The sequence below is a fragment of the Ichthyophthirius multifiliis genome (genome assembly GCF_000220395.1).
Source record: "Ichthyophthirius multifiliis unplaced genomic scaffold scaff_1120509250855, whole genome shotgun sequence".
Taxonomy (NCBI): domain Eukaryota; phylum Ciliophora; class Oligohymenophorea; order Hymenostomatida; genus Ichthyophthirius; species Ichthyophthirius multifiliis.
In genome coordinates this window covers 94042-113415 of record NW_004086434.1, presented here as the reverse complement: position 1 = coordinate 113415, position 19374 = coordinate 94042, and the positions used below count along the sequence as shown (strand labels likewise).

General features: G+C 14.3%; 2 protein-coding genes across 2 annotated transcripts, besides 61 other annotated features; both read right to left on the bottom strand. All coding sequences in view use genetic code 6, as the record gives it.

Moving 5' to 3' along the window:
* Nucleotides 1-70: 70 nt before the first annotated feature.
* Nucleotides 71-120: a microsatellite.
* An 87-nt stretch (nucleotides 121-207) lies between these two features.
* Nucleotides 208-237: a microsatellite.
* Nucleotide 238: 1 nt separating this feature from the next.
* Nucleotides 239-275: a microsatellite.
* Nucleotides 276-2413: 2138 nt separating this feature from the next.
* Nucleotides 2414-2450: a microsatellite.
* Nucleotides 2451-2667: 217 nt separating this feature from the next.
* Nucleotides 2668-2710: a microsatellite.
* A 141-nt stretch (nucleotides 2711-2851) lies between these two features.
* Nucleotides 2852-2913: a microsatellite.
* Nucleotides 2914-3222: 309 nt separating this feature from the next.
* On the bottom strand, nucleotides 3223-4350 carry IMG5_102630 (hypothetical protein; the record flags this gene model as incomplete). The annotated part of the gene is made up of 2 exons (XM_004035201.1): nucleotides 3223-4031; nucleotides 4092-4350. The coding sequence occupies 2 exons, from the start codon at nucleotides 4348-4350 to the stop codon at nucleotides 3223-3225; spliced, it is 1068 nt and encodes a 355-aa protein (XP_004035249.1).
* Nucleotides 3510-3548: a microsatellite.
* Nucleotides 4351-6169: 1819 nt separating the features above from the next.
* Nucleotides 6170-6213: a microsatellite.
* A 298-nt stretch (nucleotides 6214-6511) lies between these two features.
* Nucleotides 6512-6564: a microsatellite.
* A 97-nt stretch (nucleotides 6565-6661) lies between these two features.
* Nucleotides 6662-6695: a microsatellite.
* Nucleotides 6665-6711: a microsatellite.
* A 422-nt stretch (nucleotides 6712-7133) lies between these two features.
* Nucleotides 7134-7185: a microsatellite.
* Nucleotides 7174-7208: a microsatellite.
* Nucleotides 7174-7245: a microsatellite.
* Nucleotides 7179-7236: a microsatellite.
* Nucleotides 7182-7239: a microsatellite.
* A 628-nt stretch (nucleotides 7246-7873) lies between the features above and the next one.
* Nucleotides 7874-7914: a microsatellite.
* Nucleotides 7915-8324: 410 nt separating this feature from the next.
* Nucleotides 8325-8431: a microsatellite.
* Nucleotides 8326-8502: a microsatellite.
* Nucleotides 8326-8583: a microsatellite.
* Nucleotides 8341-8430: a microsatellite.
* Nucleotides 8346-8483: a microsatellite.
* Nucleotides 8350-8382: a microsatellite.
* Nucleotides 8355-8540: a microsatellite.
* Nucleotides 8395-8497: a microsatellite.
* Nucleotides 8399-8583: a microsatellite.
* Nucleotides 8409-8567: a microsatellite.
* Nucleotides 8457-8585: a microsatellite.
* Nucleotides 8466-8586: a microsatellite.
* Nucleotides 8528-8587: a microsatellite.
* Nucleotides 8588-8646: 59 nt separating this feature from the next.
* Nucleotides 8647-8680: a microsatellite.
* A 50-nt stretch (nucleotides 8681-8730) lies between these two features.
* Nucleotides 8731-8789: a microsatellite.
* Nucleotides 8790-9002: 213 nt separating this feature from the next.
* Nucleotides 9003-9103: a microsatellite.
* Nucleotides 9010-9106: a microsatellite.
* Nucleotides 9012-9097: a microsatellite.
* Nucleotides 9038-9106: a microsatellite.
* Nucleotides 9100-9177: a microsatellite.
* Nucleotides 9105-9174: a microsatellite.
* Nucleotides 9111-9187: a microsatellite.
* Nucleotides 9152-9246: a microsatellite.
* A 61-nt stretch (nucleotides 9247-9307) lies between these two features.
* Nucleotides 9308-9342: a microsatellite.
* Nucleotides 9343-10360: 1018 nt separating this feature from the next.
* Nucleotides 10361-10424: a microsatellite.
* Nucleotides 10362-10423: a microsatellite.
* Nucleotides 10425-11438: 1014 nt separating the features above from the next.
* Nucleotides 11439-12080, bottom strand: IMG5_102620 (hypothetical protein; the record flags this gene model as incomplete). The annotated part of the gene is made up of 1 exon (XM_004035200.1): nucleotides 11439-12080. One exon carries the CDS (start codon nucleotides 12078-12080, stop codon nucleotides 11439-11441), a length of 642 nt encoding a protein of 213 aa, XP_004035248.1.
* Nucleotides 12081-14544: 2464 nt separating this feature from the next.
* Nucleotides 14545-14602: a microsatellite.
* A 2031-nt stretch (nucleotides 14603-16633) lies between these two features.
* Nucleotides 16634-16667: a microsatellite.
* Nucleotides 16637-16667: a microsatellite.
* A 6-nt stretch (nucleotides 16668-16673) lies between these two features.
* Nucleotides 16674-16728: a microsatellite.
* Nucleotides 16676-16737: a microsatellite.
* A 694-nt stretch (nucleotides 16738-17431) lies between these two features.
* Nucleotides 17432-17501: a microsatellite.
* Nucleotides 17502-17528: 27 nt separating this feature from the next.
* Nucleotides 17529-17616: a microsatellite.
* Nucleotides 17605-17638: a microsatellite.
* Nucleotides 17630-17670: a microsatellite.
* Nucleotides 17635-17678: a microsatellite.
* A 440-nt stretch (nucleotides 17679-18118) lies between these two features.
* Nucleotides 18119-18179: a microsatellite.
* Nucleotides 18126-18181: a microsatellite.
* Nucleotides 18182-18274: 93 nt separating this feature from the next.
* Nucleotides 18275-18346: a microsatellite.
* Nucleotides 18278-18345: a microsatellite.
* Nucleotides 18280-18343: a microsatellite.
* A 329-nt stretch (nucleotides 18347-18675) lies between the features above and the next one.
* Nucleotides 18676-18711: a microsatellite.
* Nucleotides 18712-18816: 105 nt separating this feature from the next.
* Nucleotides 18817-18859: a microsatellite.
* A 230-nt stretch (nucleotides 18860-19089) lies between these two features.
* Nucleotides 19090-19149: a microsatellite.
* Nucleotides 19150-19374: the final 225 nt, after the last annotated feature.

Sequence of the window (19374 nt, the reverse complement as noted above, 5' to 3'; positions counted from 1 at the left end):
CCTTTGTTATTTTAATAAGACATAGATAAATTTAAAACTTAAAATTAAAGAAATAATTAAAATAATAAAATTTTTAATTATATTTTATTTTATTTTTTAGGTTTATTTTTTTTATTTTTTTTAAATAATAAATAAATATTTAAAAATAATTTTTTTAATTAAAATTTAATAAGAATGTAATATTTTTTAATATCATAAAAAATTTAATTAAAATATATATTTTAATATATATATTTTTTTATTATTATTATTATTATTATTATTCATTAATTATTTTTTCATTTTATAACTGATAATGATTAAATCAGATATTATTTTAAATATTTTAAGTAATAAATATTTATTTATTTGAATAATTTCTTCTCCTTTATTAACTTTTATATCACTATTAATTATTAATTAATAAAATGTTTAATTAAAAATATAAAAAAATTACTTTTTGCAAAGATATTCTTTTTTTAAAGTAAAATAATTATTTGTCCTTTTAACTTTAATTTATTTTATAATTGGATATTATCTCTATTTTCAATATTTAAATTCAATTGATATTTAATAAATTATATTTAACTTTTATTTAATTAATAATTATTATCTTATTTTTATTAATCCAATCTTTTTTAAACATTCATTTTTACTATTTTCCTTTATATTATTTCATCTAAAATAGCTGTTATTTGATTTTTAATCTTAATTTTATTACTAGTTATTTATTTCTTTATATGAATATTTTTTGTAAATAAAATTTTATATTTTCATATTAATAAAAATTATAATTTAAGGAATACTTTTCTGAATTAAAATAATTGTTTTATAACTAACTATAACCTTTTTTTAAAAAAAATATGATTATTAATTAAATTATCTAAATTGATATTGTCAACAACTTTCCTTTGCAAATATTTTTTATTGATTCTAAAGTTAATATTATTTATAAATTTTCATAAGAAAGATTATTACTTATTTTATTATTTTGTTAAGATCAATTCTTATTTATTTGAAACTCTCCTTGAATTTTATTTTATCTATTTAAATATTTTCTTAAGAAATTTTTGTTATTCATTTAAATATTTTATTAAGAATTCGATTGCTAATTTACTAAAGAATCTATTTTATTTATTTATAAATTTTCTTAAGATGATATTTTACTAATTTTCTTTGTTTTCAGTTTTTTATTAATTTATAAATTTTCTTATGAAAGTTTTTTACTTATTTATTAAAAAATATTTATGTTTTTGATATCTTAATTATATTATTAAAATTCAGTAGTCTAGTAGTCTATTATTTATATAAGTATTTGGGTTTTCCTATATTTTTTAATTATTTTATTAAAAAAGGCTAAAATCAATCTAAAGTTCATCAGATATAATTTAGACTTTGTTTTCTTTATTTGATTATTTTTATTAAATTTAATTTAAGTTTTAACAATTTCCTTAATTATTAAATTCTAATTCTAATTCTTTAAGATCTATAAGGTCTAATATTTAAACTTTGCTAATAAATTTTAACAAATATATTTATTTTTAGATAACTAACTAAGATCAACTTCACTTACAGAAAGAATAAACCCAATTCTTTGGTCGATTGTTTTGCATTATAACGACATAATTTTCTAGCGAAAAATATTTACAGAATTTACTATTGAAAGGTGTTTCTATATTTGGAAAACTAAAATTACATAAAATAAGGACTTTAAATTTATCAAAAACAATATCTTACCACTATTTATCATTGTTTAAAAAATAAATAATTTATTATTTTTATTCGTTTTTATTTTAATAATTACCATACTTTTTAATCTTCTATATAAGTTAATTACACGAAAGTTTTGAGTCAAATAAACTTCAGTAACATATGCTTGGAATTTTTAAATTCTAAATTATTATTTTTCTTCCAGAGTAGAAGCAATATCACTTTTAAATTATGCTAATTTATTATAGTAAATTTCATTATATTATAATTTTATCATCTTTACATTTTTTAATTGATTTGTAGTTTATCAAAAGAAGTTTAAAATTAAAAAATAATTAATTTTTAATGATATTTTACAATAGTCAGGCCAAGAAACTTAATATATATTTTAATTTTTATCAAGTCTAATATAATTTCAAATTTTTTCTAATTTTTCAAATAAAACTAAAAATACTTTAGATCTAAATTGAGATTATAAATAAAATGTTTCGTAAACTGTATTAATAAGTTTTATTTAAGGGATCTTAAAATTTAAGAATGTATAGAGGATATTTTTATTAATCTTATAGAAAATGTAGCATATTTAATGCATTTAATATTCATATTTTTTATTTATAAATTTCACAAATTTGGAAATGCTATTTATTATAATTCATTTTAATATTATTACATATTGTTCATGATATTTTATTATTATAATCTTATTAAAATTATTAAATCTTACAAAAAAAAAATTATATTTAAAAAAAAAAATTGTATTTTAAATTATAGTTTTATATATTATATAGAATTTTTTTGTTTTTTTTAAATAAATTTTATATATTAAAAATTGTTTTTCTTATTCCTAAGTAAATTATTATCATTTGCTATTATTAAATTGTTCATTAGTTTATGTGAAATTTTCATATTTATAAAAATAAAGAAAAAGATGGATATATTTCAAAGATTTATAAAAGATTATTAAATAATTTTATATTTTAATTAAAAAAAATAATAATATAATAAATACATAATTAAAATATTATTGTGTTTAAAAATTTGTTATTATAATATATATAATTAGATTTTTTTAATTATAAAATATAAAATTTATTTAAAAATAAATAAAAATGCAATATAATTAAAAATAATTTAATATTTTGATTATAAATAATATAATTAGAAATTATTATATATAAAATTTAAATTTATATAAAATTTTATAAAAACATTTACATTTTATATTTATGCACTAAAATTATATACTACATTTACAATTAATGCTAATTACATATTTTTTTTTTTTTTTAATAAATAAATATTAACTTCTTTTTTTTAACTTTTTTTTTTCTAAAAGTATTTTTATTTTCATTGAATATTTTTAAAATTTATTGAATTATATATTTATTTTTTTCTATTACATTTTTATTTTAATTAATGAGTTAAATATATATTAAAATATAAAAAATATTTTAAGTAATAGATAAATATATTTCTCTAAGTTAACAAATAAAATCATATTATAAGATATAATTAAAAAATTATTAGCCATATTCAAATATCTAAATAATTTCCATATTATCTAAATGCATGAATTTTAATCTTATACAATTAAATGCATACCATACCAAATAATTTTAAAAAAATGAATTGAAAATAATAAAAAATACAAACATATAATATTATTTTAAAAATATAGTTAATGACAAATTTAAAATAAATAATATTTATATCTTATTTTGAAAAAAAAAAATCATTAATTATCATTTAACATTTGCTATAATTAGCAGTACAAACTTGTTATTTCGTTATTTTAAGGATAAATATTTTATATAATCTAAAATAATAAAAATGAAAAATTAATAATAAAAGAAAATTAAATATACAAAAAAAAATATATATATATATATTTTTTAAATATATATAATTAATAATAAGCTAAAAAAAAAAATATTATTTTTAATTTTACAAAATTTCGATATTACAATTTAATATATATATTACCTTTAAATAAGAAATGGCTGTTTAATAATTTTTTAAAGAAAAATTAACACGTGCCAATTTATATACTGTATCATAATTTTTATCATTTAATTAAAAAGATTTTTCTAAATGTTTTTTACAATTTTCTAAATCATTTAATTCAAAATATAATCCTCCAACATAATTAAACCAGTCAGCATTATTCTATTCTAATTTTAAAGCTATTTCAAATTATTTTGCTGCTTATTCACTATTTCCTAACACATAATAAGTATTTGCTAAATTATAAATAGCTGAAGAATTCTAAGGATCAAATTTTATAGCTTTTTAAAAGCACTTTTAAGCTTTCTCGTAGTTTTATTTTATACAATAAGCATTTCCTTAATATAAAAAAAATTAGATATATATAAAAATAGTATAATTATTTAAAAAAAAATAACCTAAATTATATAAGCAATCGGGTTTCTATTATTTTATTTCTAAAGCATTTTTATAATGAATAATAGATTAATCAACATCCCCTTTTTTATAAAAACAATTACCTAAATTATAATGAATATCATCAATATTCTAAGAACTAGATGCAATAATTTATTTATAATATTAAATAGCCAGCTCATAGTTTTCCAATAAATAAAAGCAATTTGCCAAATTAAGTTTTACTTCTAAATTATTAGGTTCAAATTCTAAAGCTTTCATAAAATATTTCAAAGCTTGCTATTCCTCATTATTTTCATAATAAACACTTGCTATAGCCTTAAAAACCGGTACATATTTAGAGTCTAATTTCAAGCATTCTTTTAGAACTTATATAGCTTAATTATATTCTTTTTTTTCGAATAAGCCTATACCATAATAATAATGGGCTTTGGCTATTTCTTAATTTTATTCTAAGCATTTTTTTATATAGAACATCCCGTTTTCTAAATCGTTCAATTTAGTTTAATATAAGATTCCGATTCTCAAATTTGCTTAAGGATTTTTCTCATCTATATTTAAAGCTTCTTTAAATTTAATTATAGCTTTATCGAAATTTTATTGTTGTTATAATACTATTCCATATTAAATTAAGGCTGGAATATTTTTAGGATCATTTTCTTTTTTTTTTTAATTTTTAAATAGTAGTTGTTTATTTTTATTTTATAAAATTAAAATATAATATTGTTACTTAAAATTTATTAAAACTATTTTTCTGAATTCAAATAATCTTTTTTTTTTAAATATTATAAGCCCTATTAAAATACTTCGTTTATATCTTGATTTTCTTTAGTTTCTTTCTAAGATTTTAAGCATTCTTAAGTTTCTATTTGAACTTTTTCTTAAATTTATTTTTATTATTATTTATCTATTATTTCTATAGATTTTTTTTTTTTTAAATTATTATTTATTTATATAACTTCGGAAAATTTATTTTATTGTTTTTTTTCTGACGATTTTTATACAGAATTTTTTTCCTTTATCCTTTAAAAGTCTTCTAAAATTAATTCTTTTTTTTCTTCTATTTATCTGTTTTCTTTTTCCAATATAGTTTTTTATTTTTTTGTTTGTTTCTATTCTTATTATTATTCTTTGAATTAAGTTTAGATTTCCTTTTTTTTAAAAACATCGAATTATTATTTTTTCTATTTTATTTAGTATTATTATACTTACTATTACTTTTATACTTTTTATAGTTGTTTTTAAATAATAGGTTAATAACTTCTTCTATCAGATTTTATCATTAAAGAACTAGAAAAAAATATTTTTTTTAAATTTTCCTTGAAGTACAAGATAAAAATTCATTTTTATTAATAAAAACTGGTCCATTTATTGATAAAGTAAGATTTTTTGGTTTTGTATTTTAAGTACTTTTTGTGTTTAGAGAAATTAATTCTTATAATTTAGTACTTTATATTTATTTATGATTAAAATATAAGGATTTTTTTTGTTGTTAATTATTGTTTATTATAGGACTTTATAATTATATTTAATTTTTATTAAAATTTTAAGAAGAAAGAGTTGTGTAATTCAAAATGTTTAGATTATTGTTATTATTTAACTTTTAATAAGAGTCTTATATTTATTAATTGTTTTTAGAAATAGACTATATTATTCTTCCTGAATTCAAAATTATTTAAGGCTAAATATTATTATAATTTACACTTTAATTATTTATTATTTATTCTTAATTAATGTATTAATTTAATATGTTCATTTTTTCTTATATTTTTAATTTTTAATTTATGTTTAGAATTAAATTGAATTTGTCTAAAACCTGTTTTTATAAATAATTTATTAAAAAAATAAATTACTTTAGTTAATATAGTTTATGCCTTTTAAAATTCTTTTTATTTTTCATATATTATGCTAATATTTATATAAGCTAATATAAATAAAGGATTATCAAAATCTATTTTCATTTAAGTAATTTATTAAAAAACTACCAATGATAGACTTAATTTTTCTTATTTGAATAAAAAAATTGCATAATTATAAAAAGTTAAAGGATTAGGATTAGTTTATCTAAGTATTTTTTCAAAATTATATTATAAATTATTATTATTTTATAAATTTTAATTATTTATTTAGGTTAAAACAATATTATAGTTATTCGCTGCTTTTTCATCATAAGGGGCGTTTAATAAATATTTTTCTAAAATAATTTTTGCTTTTGAAATCTTTTTTTATTAAATCAAAAGATTTGATAAATTAATAACTGCTTTTGAAAAAAATGGATTACATTTTAATAGCTTATTTTATTATTATTAATTTATATAATAATTTATTTTACTTTTTCATAATATTTTATAGACTAATCTATTTAATTCAGATTTTCATAACAAATAGCCAAATTAAATATTCCTTTAGTGTCTTCTTCATTTATTTTTATTATTTTTTCATAAAATTTTATTGCTTTTTCATAATTTTTTTATTCTTAGTAAAATATACCAAAATGAAATAATGTAAGCAAATTATTTTGATCTATCTATAAATTTATATATTATAATGTATATTTATAATAATTAAAAACTTATTTTTTATAATTATTTATTATTTTTTATTATATTATATTAATATTTTAAATTATTTTTAAATAACCTATAATGCTTAATCCAAGATATTTATACATTTTGAATAATCTTAATTTTAATCTTTGTTATTTTAATTTTACTATATTAACATTTTCTAAGAATAAAATAATAAATTCAAAGCTTAAATTTAATTTTTATCAATTTCAAATATTTAATTTATCAACTCTATCTGGTTTAAAATAAAAAAATGAAACATATTAATATTTTTATTTGAATAAAAATAGCTTATTCTTATTTTAGTAATATAATAAATAAAATTACAGCTTACTAATAATTATTTTATTGAAGTTAATTCTTAACATTTAAATATAATAATTATATTTATTATGATGATTTTTCTTATGAATTTGACATTTTAATATCGTTTATTAAAATATTTAAAATTTTATTTATATACTATAATGTATAATTTAAAAAAATATTTTATTAAAATAAATAAATATTTTTCAAAAAAATAAAATATAAAAATAAAATAATAATTAAAAAAATAGTATAAATAATAAAAAATTAAAAATAATTATAATTAAAGAATTTAAATAATATTTTTTTTATTTATTTTAAATTATATATAAAATCATATAAAAGATAAGTAATATGAATAAAAAAATATTTATTTATTTTTTATATTAAATAATAAATAAATATATATTACATATATATATTTATTTATTTTTTAATAAAAAATATTTATAAAAATTCAGTTAAAATAATTAAAAAATTAAAAAATATAAGAAAGAAATTTATCTAAAATTTAAATCAAAAATCGAAAACCAATAATAAACTTCTAAATACCTATTTATTATAAATTTTACTTCAAAAAAAGACTTATATAGTCTTTTTAGTTTTTAAAAAATATCTTTTTATAATAAAACATATGATATATTCAAAAAATTATCATAAATTCTAAATAAGAATACAATAATTTTAATTATTTTTAATAAATTAAATATTTCTTTTTTACTTTAAATATAAAATAATACTGCTTTAATGAAAAAATAAGGTAATAAATTAAAAACATAAAAGAAATAGACGAAAAAATCCATAAAACTACACTATATAAAAATGAATATTACTAATATTTATTTCAATACTTTTTATTTTTTTGTTCTATTATTATAAATAGGTTATCTATAATAGTTATTTTGGAAAAAAATAAAACAAAAAATTAATAAAAGAAAAAATGTAAATAAAAATAGTTTTTAGTTTTTTCAGAGTATAAATCTTCACATTTTTTTATTGATTATTGTGTTAAATAATTTAGTTTATATTAAAAAAAAAATATTTTTGAAGAAATAATTAAAATTTTAAATGCAATCATTATAAATAATTTAACTATTTAAATAAAAAAATAAATATTAAAAGTAATTTTATTAGTTTATTTTTATAATGTTTATATTTGTTTTTTTAAAATATTTTAATTATTTTATATAGTTTCTAATAAAAATAAATGAAAATTAATATTTATGATGTGAAATAATTAAAAATATTATTAAAAAAAGCTTATAAAATAAATTTGAATAATAAATTGAAAAGAAAAATAATTTAATATTTTTTTAAAAAATATAATTTAATAAGTAAAATAAGAAAAATTATATTAATTTTTAATAAATAAATGATAATTAAAATTATAAAAAATATATAATAATAAAAAAAATAATAAAGTAAATTTTATATTAAAATAAAATAAAATATATAAATATAAATAAAAAAGTTAAAAATATATAATTAAAACAAAATATATATAAATATATAAAATATAAAATAAAAATATATAAATATATAAAATAAAGAAAGAAAATATATTAAATAATAATAATATAAATAATAATAATAATAATAATAATAATAATAATAATAATAATAATTATTTTTTTTTATATAAATTTTATTATTATTTACTTTTAAATCATCTTATTTATACAATAAAATATAAAAATAAAAAAAATATGAAATTAAAATATGCTTTTAAATAATTTAAAATTATTACAATTATTAAATAATTGAAAATTATTTATATTAAAATAATTTTATGTAATATTATTAAAACTAAATTTATAATATTTTATTTATAATTATCTTTAAAAAATAAAATATAAGCAAAGATAAAAAAAAATTAACTTCTCTTAAAAATTATCTATATTTTATGTTAAATAGTAATTCATATTTTTATTATAAAAAAAAAATGAATAATAAAAAAAAAGAAAAATTTTATTAATAAATATTTAATAATCTATTATTTTTTACTTTATATCTTAAAATAAGATATTATATATATCTAACAAAAATGTAAAATATATACATAAATAAAAATATGAATATATATAAAAATATAAATATATAAATATATAAATATATAATTTATATATATATATAAAAATATATATTTTTATATTTTTTATTTATTTAATTTATATATATTTTTTTATATCTTTATATATATTTTTTTTTATTTTTAGATTAATATTATTTAAATATTTTTTTTTTTTTTTTTAATATATTTTTAATTTATATTTATTATTTTTATCAAATTTATAATCAACTATATAAATAATTATATATAATTAAATTATCTTCATTTGTATTACTTTTATTTTTATGTTTTTTTTTATGTATTTTTTTAATTTTTAATTTATTGTTGTAGTTATATATTTATTTTTAATATTTAATTTTATATTTACACAATAATGAATTTTTTTATTAATTTATACTATTTCTTTTTATTTTTATTTTTTATTTATTATTAAATAATTTTATTTCTTTTTTTACAACAATTTATATACTTTCATCTGCATTTTTAAATTTATTTATTTTAATGTATTAAGGTTAGTTTATACGAATTAAGTGATTATAATTTTAAATATAATTTACTTTTAATCTAATTAATGCATATCATATTATTCATAATATTATTAATTTTTATATTCTTTATTTTCTTATAATTATTATTATAATTAGATTTCTAATTATTATTATTATTTTACTAAAATATTAATATATTTATTATATATTTAATAAAATTATAAAAATTTTTATTTTCAATTATAATATAATTTATGTCTATTTAATACTTTAATATTTTTTTTCTATTATTTTAATTTATTTTTAATTATCTTAAATTATTTATATAAAAAAAAAAAATATTTCAATAAATTAAATAGTACCAACATTCTAAAATTTTTTAAAAATAAATGTATTGAATTTTTTTGTTATTTTAAAACACTGATTTCATCTTATTTTATATTAAACATATAATTTCATCAATTTCAATTTAATTTTTCTAAACATTTTATTACTAAACTGATTAAAATTTCTCTTTTTTTTTCAATATTCTGAATATTAATTTTTATTCATATATTTTTAAGAACATATATTTATATATATAATAATCATATATTTTCTTTTTTTATTGTTAAAAATATTATTTCAAGCAAACTCAGAACTTACATTTAATTTTTTATTTATATTTTCTTTAAAATAACTTTTATTTTTCTTAAACATTTATTACTATTATTCCCTTTATTTGTTTTATTTCTAATTATAAAAATTATTATTTTTCTTTTTTGAATAAATAAATTAAAATTAGCATTTAATCAATTAAAATTTTATTTTTCTTAAATTAAATAAATAATCAAACTTAATTTATTAACTTTATTACCATTATTAATTTATTTTATTAACTTTATTACCATTATTAATTTATTTATTTTTCTAATTACATTTTTATATAGAATTCTTAAATTTACACCATTTTTTTTTATTTATTTAATTATTAATTTTATTGAATTTTCAATTATAAATTATATCTCACCATTTTTTTTTTAATTTCATTAAGTAGATTTTTATAATTATAAATTTCTTTATTAATAAACAATTTACTTCTAATTTTTTTTTAAGTTTAATATATCTCGATTTCTCTATTATAAACTAATATCATTCTTCTTAAAAATCATAATTTATTTAATTATTAAAAAATATATTCTTTTATCGGAACACTTTAATATTTTTATTTCACTTTCAAATACTCATTTTTATATTACTAATCACAAAGATTTTAAAAAGTCTTTTATATATATGTTAATCACTCTAATAATATATATTTTCTTCCGAGTTTTAAAGTGACTTCTAATGATATAGTAAACGAACTTTAAGTACTTCCCTTGCAATATAAAAAAATATTTATCTTCATTTAAATTAATTCCTAAAAATTCAGCATATGATCTTACTTCGATACTTGTGGGAGAATATTGAGAATTTATATCTTTATGAATTGGGAACCGTAATTTATTGAGATTCTTAGATATTTACTTACATATTCAAAAATATAATAAAAATTTAATACTAAAAATGAAAAGAAATTAATATTTATTAATCAAATTCAAAAAAAAATATTTTAAACGTATAAATTACATAATTATATATAAAAAATAAAAAAACTTTCAAACATAATTATAAAAAAATCAAAATCAAATATTAAATACAAAATATAACTTTAAAATTTTTTTTTTTTTTTAAAAAATAAATTTTATATAAATAACTAATTATTTATGTATTAAAAAGAAAAAAATTAAATCGAAAATAATAAATAAAAAAATATACAAACAATATAAATTTTTTATATAATAATAATACAAAATATTTTAAAAGACTCAATAAAAAAAAACTGCTTAAAAAAAAATATAACTATTTATATATATAAATAAAAAAATATAAATTCCATCATTATTACTACCAAAAATTAAAAGGTTAAGGTGGTTTATACCTAGAACCTTCTGTAATTAAGCTATTTAATCTATTATTTTCTTAACCCAAGATCCTAATCCTATGTTCCAAAGACATAATAATAGTTTAAGTTTTTTCTGCTTTTTTCGCTCTTTCTTTCCAAAAAGCAATATCTTTTTCTTTTTAATCTGAAAGTTTAATTAAATTTTCCAATTCACTTTCTGCATTTTTTAAAATCTACACCATTCTAATTTAATCTTTTTTAACTTCATTTTTTTAACTTTAAAGTTCCTCAATTCTCGTATAAGGTACTTTTAAATGACTTTATAATAAATCGCATCTATTTTTCCAATGCTTTAACTCATCGTCTTTATTTTTTAAACCAGAATAATATCTTTAATATTATTTAGTTAATAAATCGCATCTTTCTTCTAACATAGCAATTCTTTAAGCCTATAGATTTATCATTTCATTAGAATCATCAATACATATTGTTACTGAACTTTTCTTAGGATTTACTGAAGCTGGAATCATATAAGGTGTTGTATCGTCAGTTTTTATGTCCTTATTTTGAGCCCATAAAACATTATAAGGAGATGGGGGTAATGGATTATATATAAATTCTGGAGTAGTATTCATTACTACGCTAGGGCCGTTTGGGGGAAGATTTTAAGGGTATTGTTGGGCGTTTTATTGGTTTTGGTGGGGAATTTAATAATACTATTATATGTTTATTTCTGTCATTATTTTTATGTTTGTTATGTGTTTTTTTAAAAAATATTTAATTTAAAATTAATATTTTTTATATATATATTTTTTTTTGATTTAAATATATTACTTTTTTAATAGAAAAATAAAAAAATAACTAAAATTATTTTTATTCTTATTATAATAATTTTTTTAAAAAAAATTTGAGATTTTAATAAAAATATATTATTTGAATAATTTTTTTAGAATTTTAAATTAAAACTAATTTAACAAAAAATAAAAAGAATTTACTTAACATAAATATATTAATTATTAATTTCTTAAAATATTTATCTTTTTTTTATATATTATTATACTTTTTTTAATCTTTATAAAAAAAAATTAATTATAAATAATTTTTTATCTTTATTTCTATAGATATAAAAAATTCTGAGCAATATATAAATAATTTTAATAATTTTTTTAAAAATGAACTAATTTCTAAAAACTTACAAACTCAAATTAATTGCAATTCCATTAATAGCCTCCACTTTTTACTATTAAACCAAAATAAAATCTAGAAAAAAACATACATAAATACCTTTCAACACCTAAATTCCCAAATACACTCTTAAAACCCGTCAGGACCACCTCTTAGATATTTAAAACACTCCGAAATACGATTTAATAATAATTGGAGGCGGTTGTATGGGCTCCGGTGTATTTTTAGAAGGTTGCGCTCGTAACTTAAAATGCCTATTATTAGAAAAGGATGATTTCTCTAGCGGATTAAGTTCTAAAAGTACAAAAGTAATAAACGGCGGAATTCATAACATTCGAAACTTACTTTCCTGGAATTATAAAGACCAAACAGACTCCTACATATAGTAAATAAAAGAAAATATTACTGAGAAAAATTCTTTTATAGAACGCGCATATTACATGAATTCTCATTTACCGATTTTAATTTTAAACAAAAGTTTATTAGAAGGAATATAATCCTATATTATATGCTTAATATATCATTTTTATAGTAAATTTTTATATTAAAAAAACCATAATAATAATACATATACTAATAATAAAACTCCGTAATTAATTTTTTCTTAATAAATATAGTAACTTTTTCCAGAAATAGATACTCAAAAATATAAATTTGGAGTAAAATATTAAGATGATGGCCTTTTTGATGATTCTAGAATGGTTTTGGACACTTTATTGACTGGTACATTGGATTTGTATTAATAAAATTTCCAAAACGGAAATATTTTGAATTACGCGGAAGTTTAAAATCTTATTTTAGAAAATGATTAAATTAAAGGAGTTTCGTTTTAAGATAAAGTCTAAGGAAAAATATATAATATATAAGGGTAGAATGTCATTAATTGTACAGGATATTACTCTGATTAAATACGAGAAATGTAAAAAGATAAAAATATTTAAAAAAAATACTCTTTTAGTCCAAAAAATAGGTTCATTTATCATTTCCATTAACTTTTACCAATAAAAAACTTGGTTTAATATTCAATTCTGAAGATAGGCTTATTTATTTCCTTCCGTTTAAATAAAGGGCTATACTAGGGGCTACTGAGGATGTTAAAAATTAGTATTTTTCGCCTATAATGATGGAGAATAAAGATATTGAAGAAACAACTTTTTTATTCAAATAATTGAATTTTTTACAACCTAAATTAGGTTAAAAATATAATATTTTTTAAAGTTTAAATTCTTCGTTTTCTGATTTTAGGCATTCTATTTTATAAAATAATGGAAATATAGGAAATGATTTTTTCGAAATCGAAGTGTCACGAAAAGGTTTAGTTTCTCTTTTCGGAGGAAATTGGACATAATATAGGTTAATTGCAGAAAAAACACTGGATTTAATTAAAAAAGACAAACTTTCAAATACAATAAATATTAAGTTGTTAGGAGAACCTAATAAAAATAATAATAAAGGAGATTTTTTTAGGGATAAAAAATTATATGTAAATACTTATGTTAATTTATTAATTTCTTAATATGGTATAAAAAAATCTTTAGCTAAATATTTATTTACAACTTATGGATTAAGGGCTTTTCATATTATGAATTTGGTAGAAAATCAATATTAAGAGGGGAATTTAGGTCAAATGGAGAAATTAAATAAAGATTTTGAGTTTTTTAGGGCAGAAATTTTATATTAAATTAGAAATGAAATGGTTGTGTATCCTTCAGATACTGTTTTGAGAAGGTTGAGGGTGGGGATTATAGATAATAAGGCTTCTTTTTAAATTTTGAAAGATGTTTGTGATATTTTTGCTGAAGAATTTAAATGGAGTGAAGAATAGAAATAGTAAATTTTTAATGAATAATTAGAAGCTATTAGAAATAAATGAAAATATAAATTATATATATTTAATTGTATAATAAAATTTGATTTAATTATTTATATAATTTATTTATTTTTTATATTATTAAATAAATATTTTTTTTTTTTTCAAAATTATAATATATTTTATTACTATATAAGTAATAATTAATATAATTATAAATAAAAATGGAAAAAATTAAAAAAGATCGATAAAAAATTGTTGATTTTGATGAAATTTATAAATAATATGAAGGATTTGAAGATTGCTTATAAGGTTTTTACGATCTTGCTAGATCAGCATATAATGAATCTAAAATAAATTTATAAAACTTATTTGATTATTATTAAATCTATTAGAACTAATAAGAATAAAACGATATTTTTTGGAGTGAATTCAGAAGATGGGCCCATACTCTAAAAGGTTAAGCTTTAACTTATTGTATTCATTCGATAGCAAATTAGTTTAAAGGTTTACAAACAGCTATTGAAGCTAAAAATAAATAATTGATATAATAATATATAAATTAAATATATCTTCATCGAAAAAGTTACTTAGAAGCCTTAAAAGCATTTTACGATGATTTTTCAGATGAAAGTAATCAAGTTTATGTATTAAAAGATACATATTAAAGTATTAAAATAAAAGAGTTTTTTATTCCGTTTGACAATCAATTTAAATTTCAAACAGATAAATAATCACTATAAATTACAGATTTAAATTGTTAACCTTATATTAATTATTTAAAATGAAATATATTATTTTAAGTCAAATGATTTTTTTTTATTAATATATATAATATTATATGTTTTATTTATATTTAATTTTAATTTTATTTTTTATTAATATATGAAAAAAAAAAAAAATATATATATATATTATATTGATTTATAATATACAAATTTATATATATTCATTTAGTTTAAAAATATAATAAAATATTAAAAATGTTAGTAAATATAAAAAAATATTTATTTTCAGCTAAAAATTATTAGTGCTCAGACAAAAAATAATTATTTTTACATTATAAATAATAATTTTAATAAAATTCAGATCATCTTATAAAAACTTGCAAAATTTCGAGTGCCTCAATAAATACTTAAATATTAAAAACACATAATGTTTATAAAATTAACACTCCTAATTTTGCTTTATAATTAAAAGGTAAATATATTATTTTGTTATAAAATATTGTAAATTAAAATAAATATATAAATAAAGAATAAATTTCAAAAAAATTACAAGATTAAATTAATCCAGAGTTAGCTAAAAATCTATTAATAACTCTTTGCTCAAACTTAGAAGGAGATGAACTACCTATTCTATAATAGCTTAATTAATATATACGTTAAAATATAATAATGTATAGTCTTAAAGATTTAGAAGATATAGAATATGCTTTTTATAGATCTAATTAAATAATTCCATTAAACTTTAAGGCTTCATTTGAAAATGAAATAAAGACAAAAGAGAATATGAAATAATAAGAAATTATTTTCAGTAATCAATATATTTAAAAACTAATAGAAGATAATGGAATAAAAACATAAGTACCAAATATTTTATATTAATTTGAAAAATAAAAGCTTTATGTATAGTTTAATACAAATTAAATATTAACTATTTATCAAATAAATAAATTTAATGAGCATTTAATTTAAGAAATAATTGTAAAAAACCATAAAGATAATAGAGCTTTTATTTTAGATTATCCACCTTTTGTATAAAATTAAATTAAATAATAATAATAACCAAAATAAAATAATGAAAAAGTAAAAATGGGTATTTTTGGGAAATAATTATATAATAATTAATAATTTTAAAATCTTTCGGAAATTTCTGTTTTAGATAAGAATACTTTTGATTATTATGTGGAATAATATATTAATAAAAAATATTAAATTAATGAAAATATGGTATATAAAAAATAAGATAAACTTTAATTTTTTATACAAATAATAATATTAATTATAGATTGTAAAAGAAGGAAAAAATAAAGAATTAGTTCCTGAACATTTAGTAAACTTTATAAACTATTAATATTAAAGAGATAAATAAAAAAAATCTATTATATATCTAGCAGGAAAAACTTTAGAAGATGAAATAAATATGATTATTTAAAATAACAAAAACCCGTTAGAAAAAGAAATTTTTTAGTAAATATATAATAAATATATATATAAATAAATATTTTTAATATTTATATTTAAATATGTAATTATTTATTTTATAATATAAATTATTAATTTTATTTTTTATAAAGAGCTCTTTTATTTAATGAACAATTAAATTATGTAGCTAATGTTAATTAATTTGGATGCTTTTAATGTAATAGTAAGGCTTATAGCGTTAAATAAAATGTTGTTAATTTATTAGATGAAAATGATTATCCTTATAACATAAGAGATAGCTAACTTATTAAAAATGCTCTAGAATTCATCAAAAATAATAAAGATCATAAAAAATTTGTTATGTTTACATATAAAAAAAATATAAATAGTTTAATAAAATCTTTAATTCATAATTATGATTATAATTCTTTTAAACAGTAAATATAATATTAAAGTACAGAAGCATTAATAGAAGATTTAAAAAAAATAAAAATTTAATCTGGAAATGTTAATAAAATTGAAAATCTTGAATATATTAAAAAAATAGCTGAATTTTCATGTTATTTTGGAAAAGAAAAGTAATAATATTAAATAATTAATAAATATATGTATAGATAAAATAATAAAAAATAAATAGAAACCTTTTACCGAATTAATTTAAAGATAAATAAGCTCTTTATTAATAATATAAATAAAATTATTTTAATATATATGATTAGTATAAAAAATATTAAAAAGATGGTAATTGTTTAGCTATTAAGGTTATTTAAAAATGAAAATAAATTTAATATTAAAATAATTAAAAAGATTCTTTAAATTATCAAAATTGTGGATATTTCAAAAGAAAATATATATTTTTTATAAAAATATAATATTTAAAATATTTTATTGTTTATAATTATATGATAATTAAATAAAATTTAATTTTAATATTAGAATATAATAAAAAAAAATACAAAAATTATAATAAGATAAAACAAAGAAAAAATAATAATATTATAATTGATAAAAATAAGAAAAAATATTAATTAAAATATCTAATTAAAAATATATAAATATATATATATATATATATATATATATTTATATATCTCTTATTCTTATATTTAATTTCAATCTAAATTAAAATTTCCAATTTTTTATTTTAAATGCTATTATAATACACATCCTCTTTATAATGTAACGTTTTTAAATGTCGGTCTTGCAAATGTAGCATCATATCTAAATTTTTTTTATATTTTTTTCTAAATTATTTGATTACCCTACAATAGTATCGAATTCTTTAATCTTTTTAAAAGATTTATCCATAAAAACTCCTAAAAACAAATTTAAAAATAGTCCAAAAGCAATTTCTACTAATATCTTTTTTTCATAAAAATTAAATAATTATATATTATTCATATTTTTTTTTGATTTTTATGATTTTTCATACATCTAACGGTATTACAAATTCTTCTTATCTGCCATTAAATGTTAAATATTTTCTGTATCTCATTATTGAATATCCTGCATGGATAAGGAAAATAAATCCAATTATTTTTTTTAAATTCATTTTTTATTTTATTTTTTAATTTATATATTAATTATTTTTTAAAATTAGATAATATAACTAATAAACTAAAAAAAAATATATATTAATTGTCAATTAAAAATATTTATATAATTTTTTTTAAAAAAATTATTTGTTAATAAAAATAAAAATTAAAATAAAAATAAAAATAAAAAAAATAGATATTAAAATAAAAATAAATAAAAAAATCAATAAATATATATATATATATGTATTTTAATGATTAGATTAATAATTATTAATTCATTATTACCAATATATTTTAAAATTTAATAATTAAATTTTTTATAAAGTTTATCTCATTTATCTTTTTATATTAGTATCTAAAGTTTTAAAAAATATTTTTTTAAAAAAAAATAATAAACCTTTAAGTTTAAAAAAGTTTTTTTATTTTTTATTTTAAAAAATAATTACTTTATAAAGATAATATAAATTATTTATTTTATACTTATAATATTAATTTATTTCGTTATTATTATTTTCAAATAATATTAATATTTATTCATATTTTAATTTTTATATTTTATTAAAAATAGATATATTTATTAGAAATACGCATTAATAATTTTATTTATTTTCATATAAAAATTAATTTACTTATATATATTGAGTTAATTAATAATTATATTTAATATTTTTTTAAAAAAAATTAACTTTTTTATTTAAAGATATATATTATATTTTAAGAAAATATATTTATATAATTTTTTTTTTTGAAAAATTTTTTAAAATGATTTGTTCATATTTACGAATATTTTTATTTCCATTTACTTATATTCTATTTATAATATTTATAATAAACTAAAAAATAATAATAAAATAATAATTTTACCATTTTCATAACTATATATCCTCTAAATCTTTCTCTATCTTCATCACTAAAAAATTATATATGAATATCTTTTTATCTATATATTATTAATAAAAATGATTATATATATATATATATATATATATATATATATATATATATATATATATACATATATATAAATTATTAATATAATATTTACTGAAATATTAAAGTAATTCTCGGCTTTATACTTTATTCAAAATGAATGTTTTTTAGTTATGTAATCTTAAGGATATATTTAGAATAAGATATAAAATATTTCTAAATACTATCAATTATTTTTTAACTAATACCACTAGGTAATTTACTATTATAAATATCGTCTAACTACAAATATTCTTTACTTTAAAAAAACTAATTATCA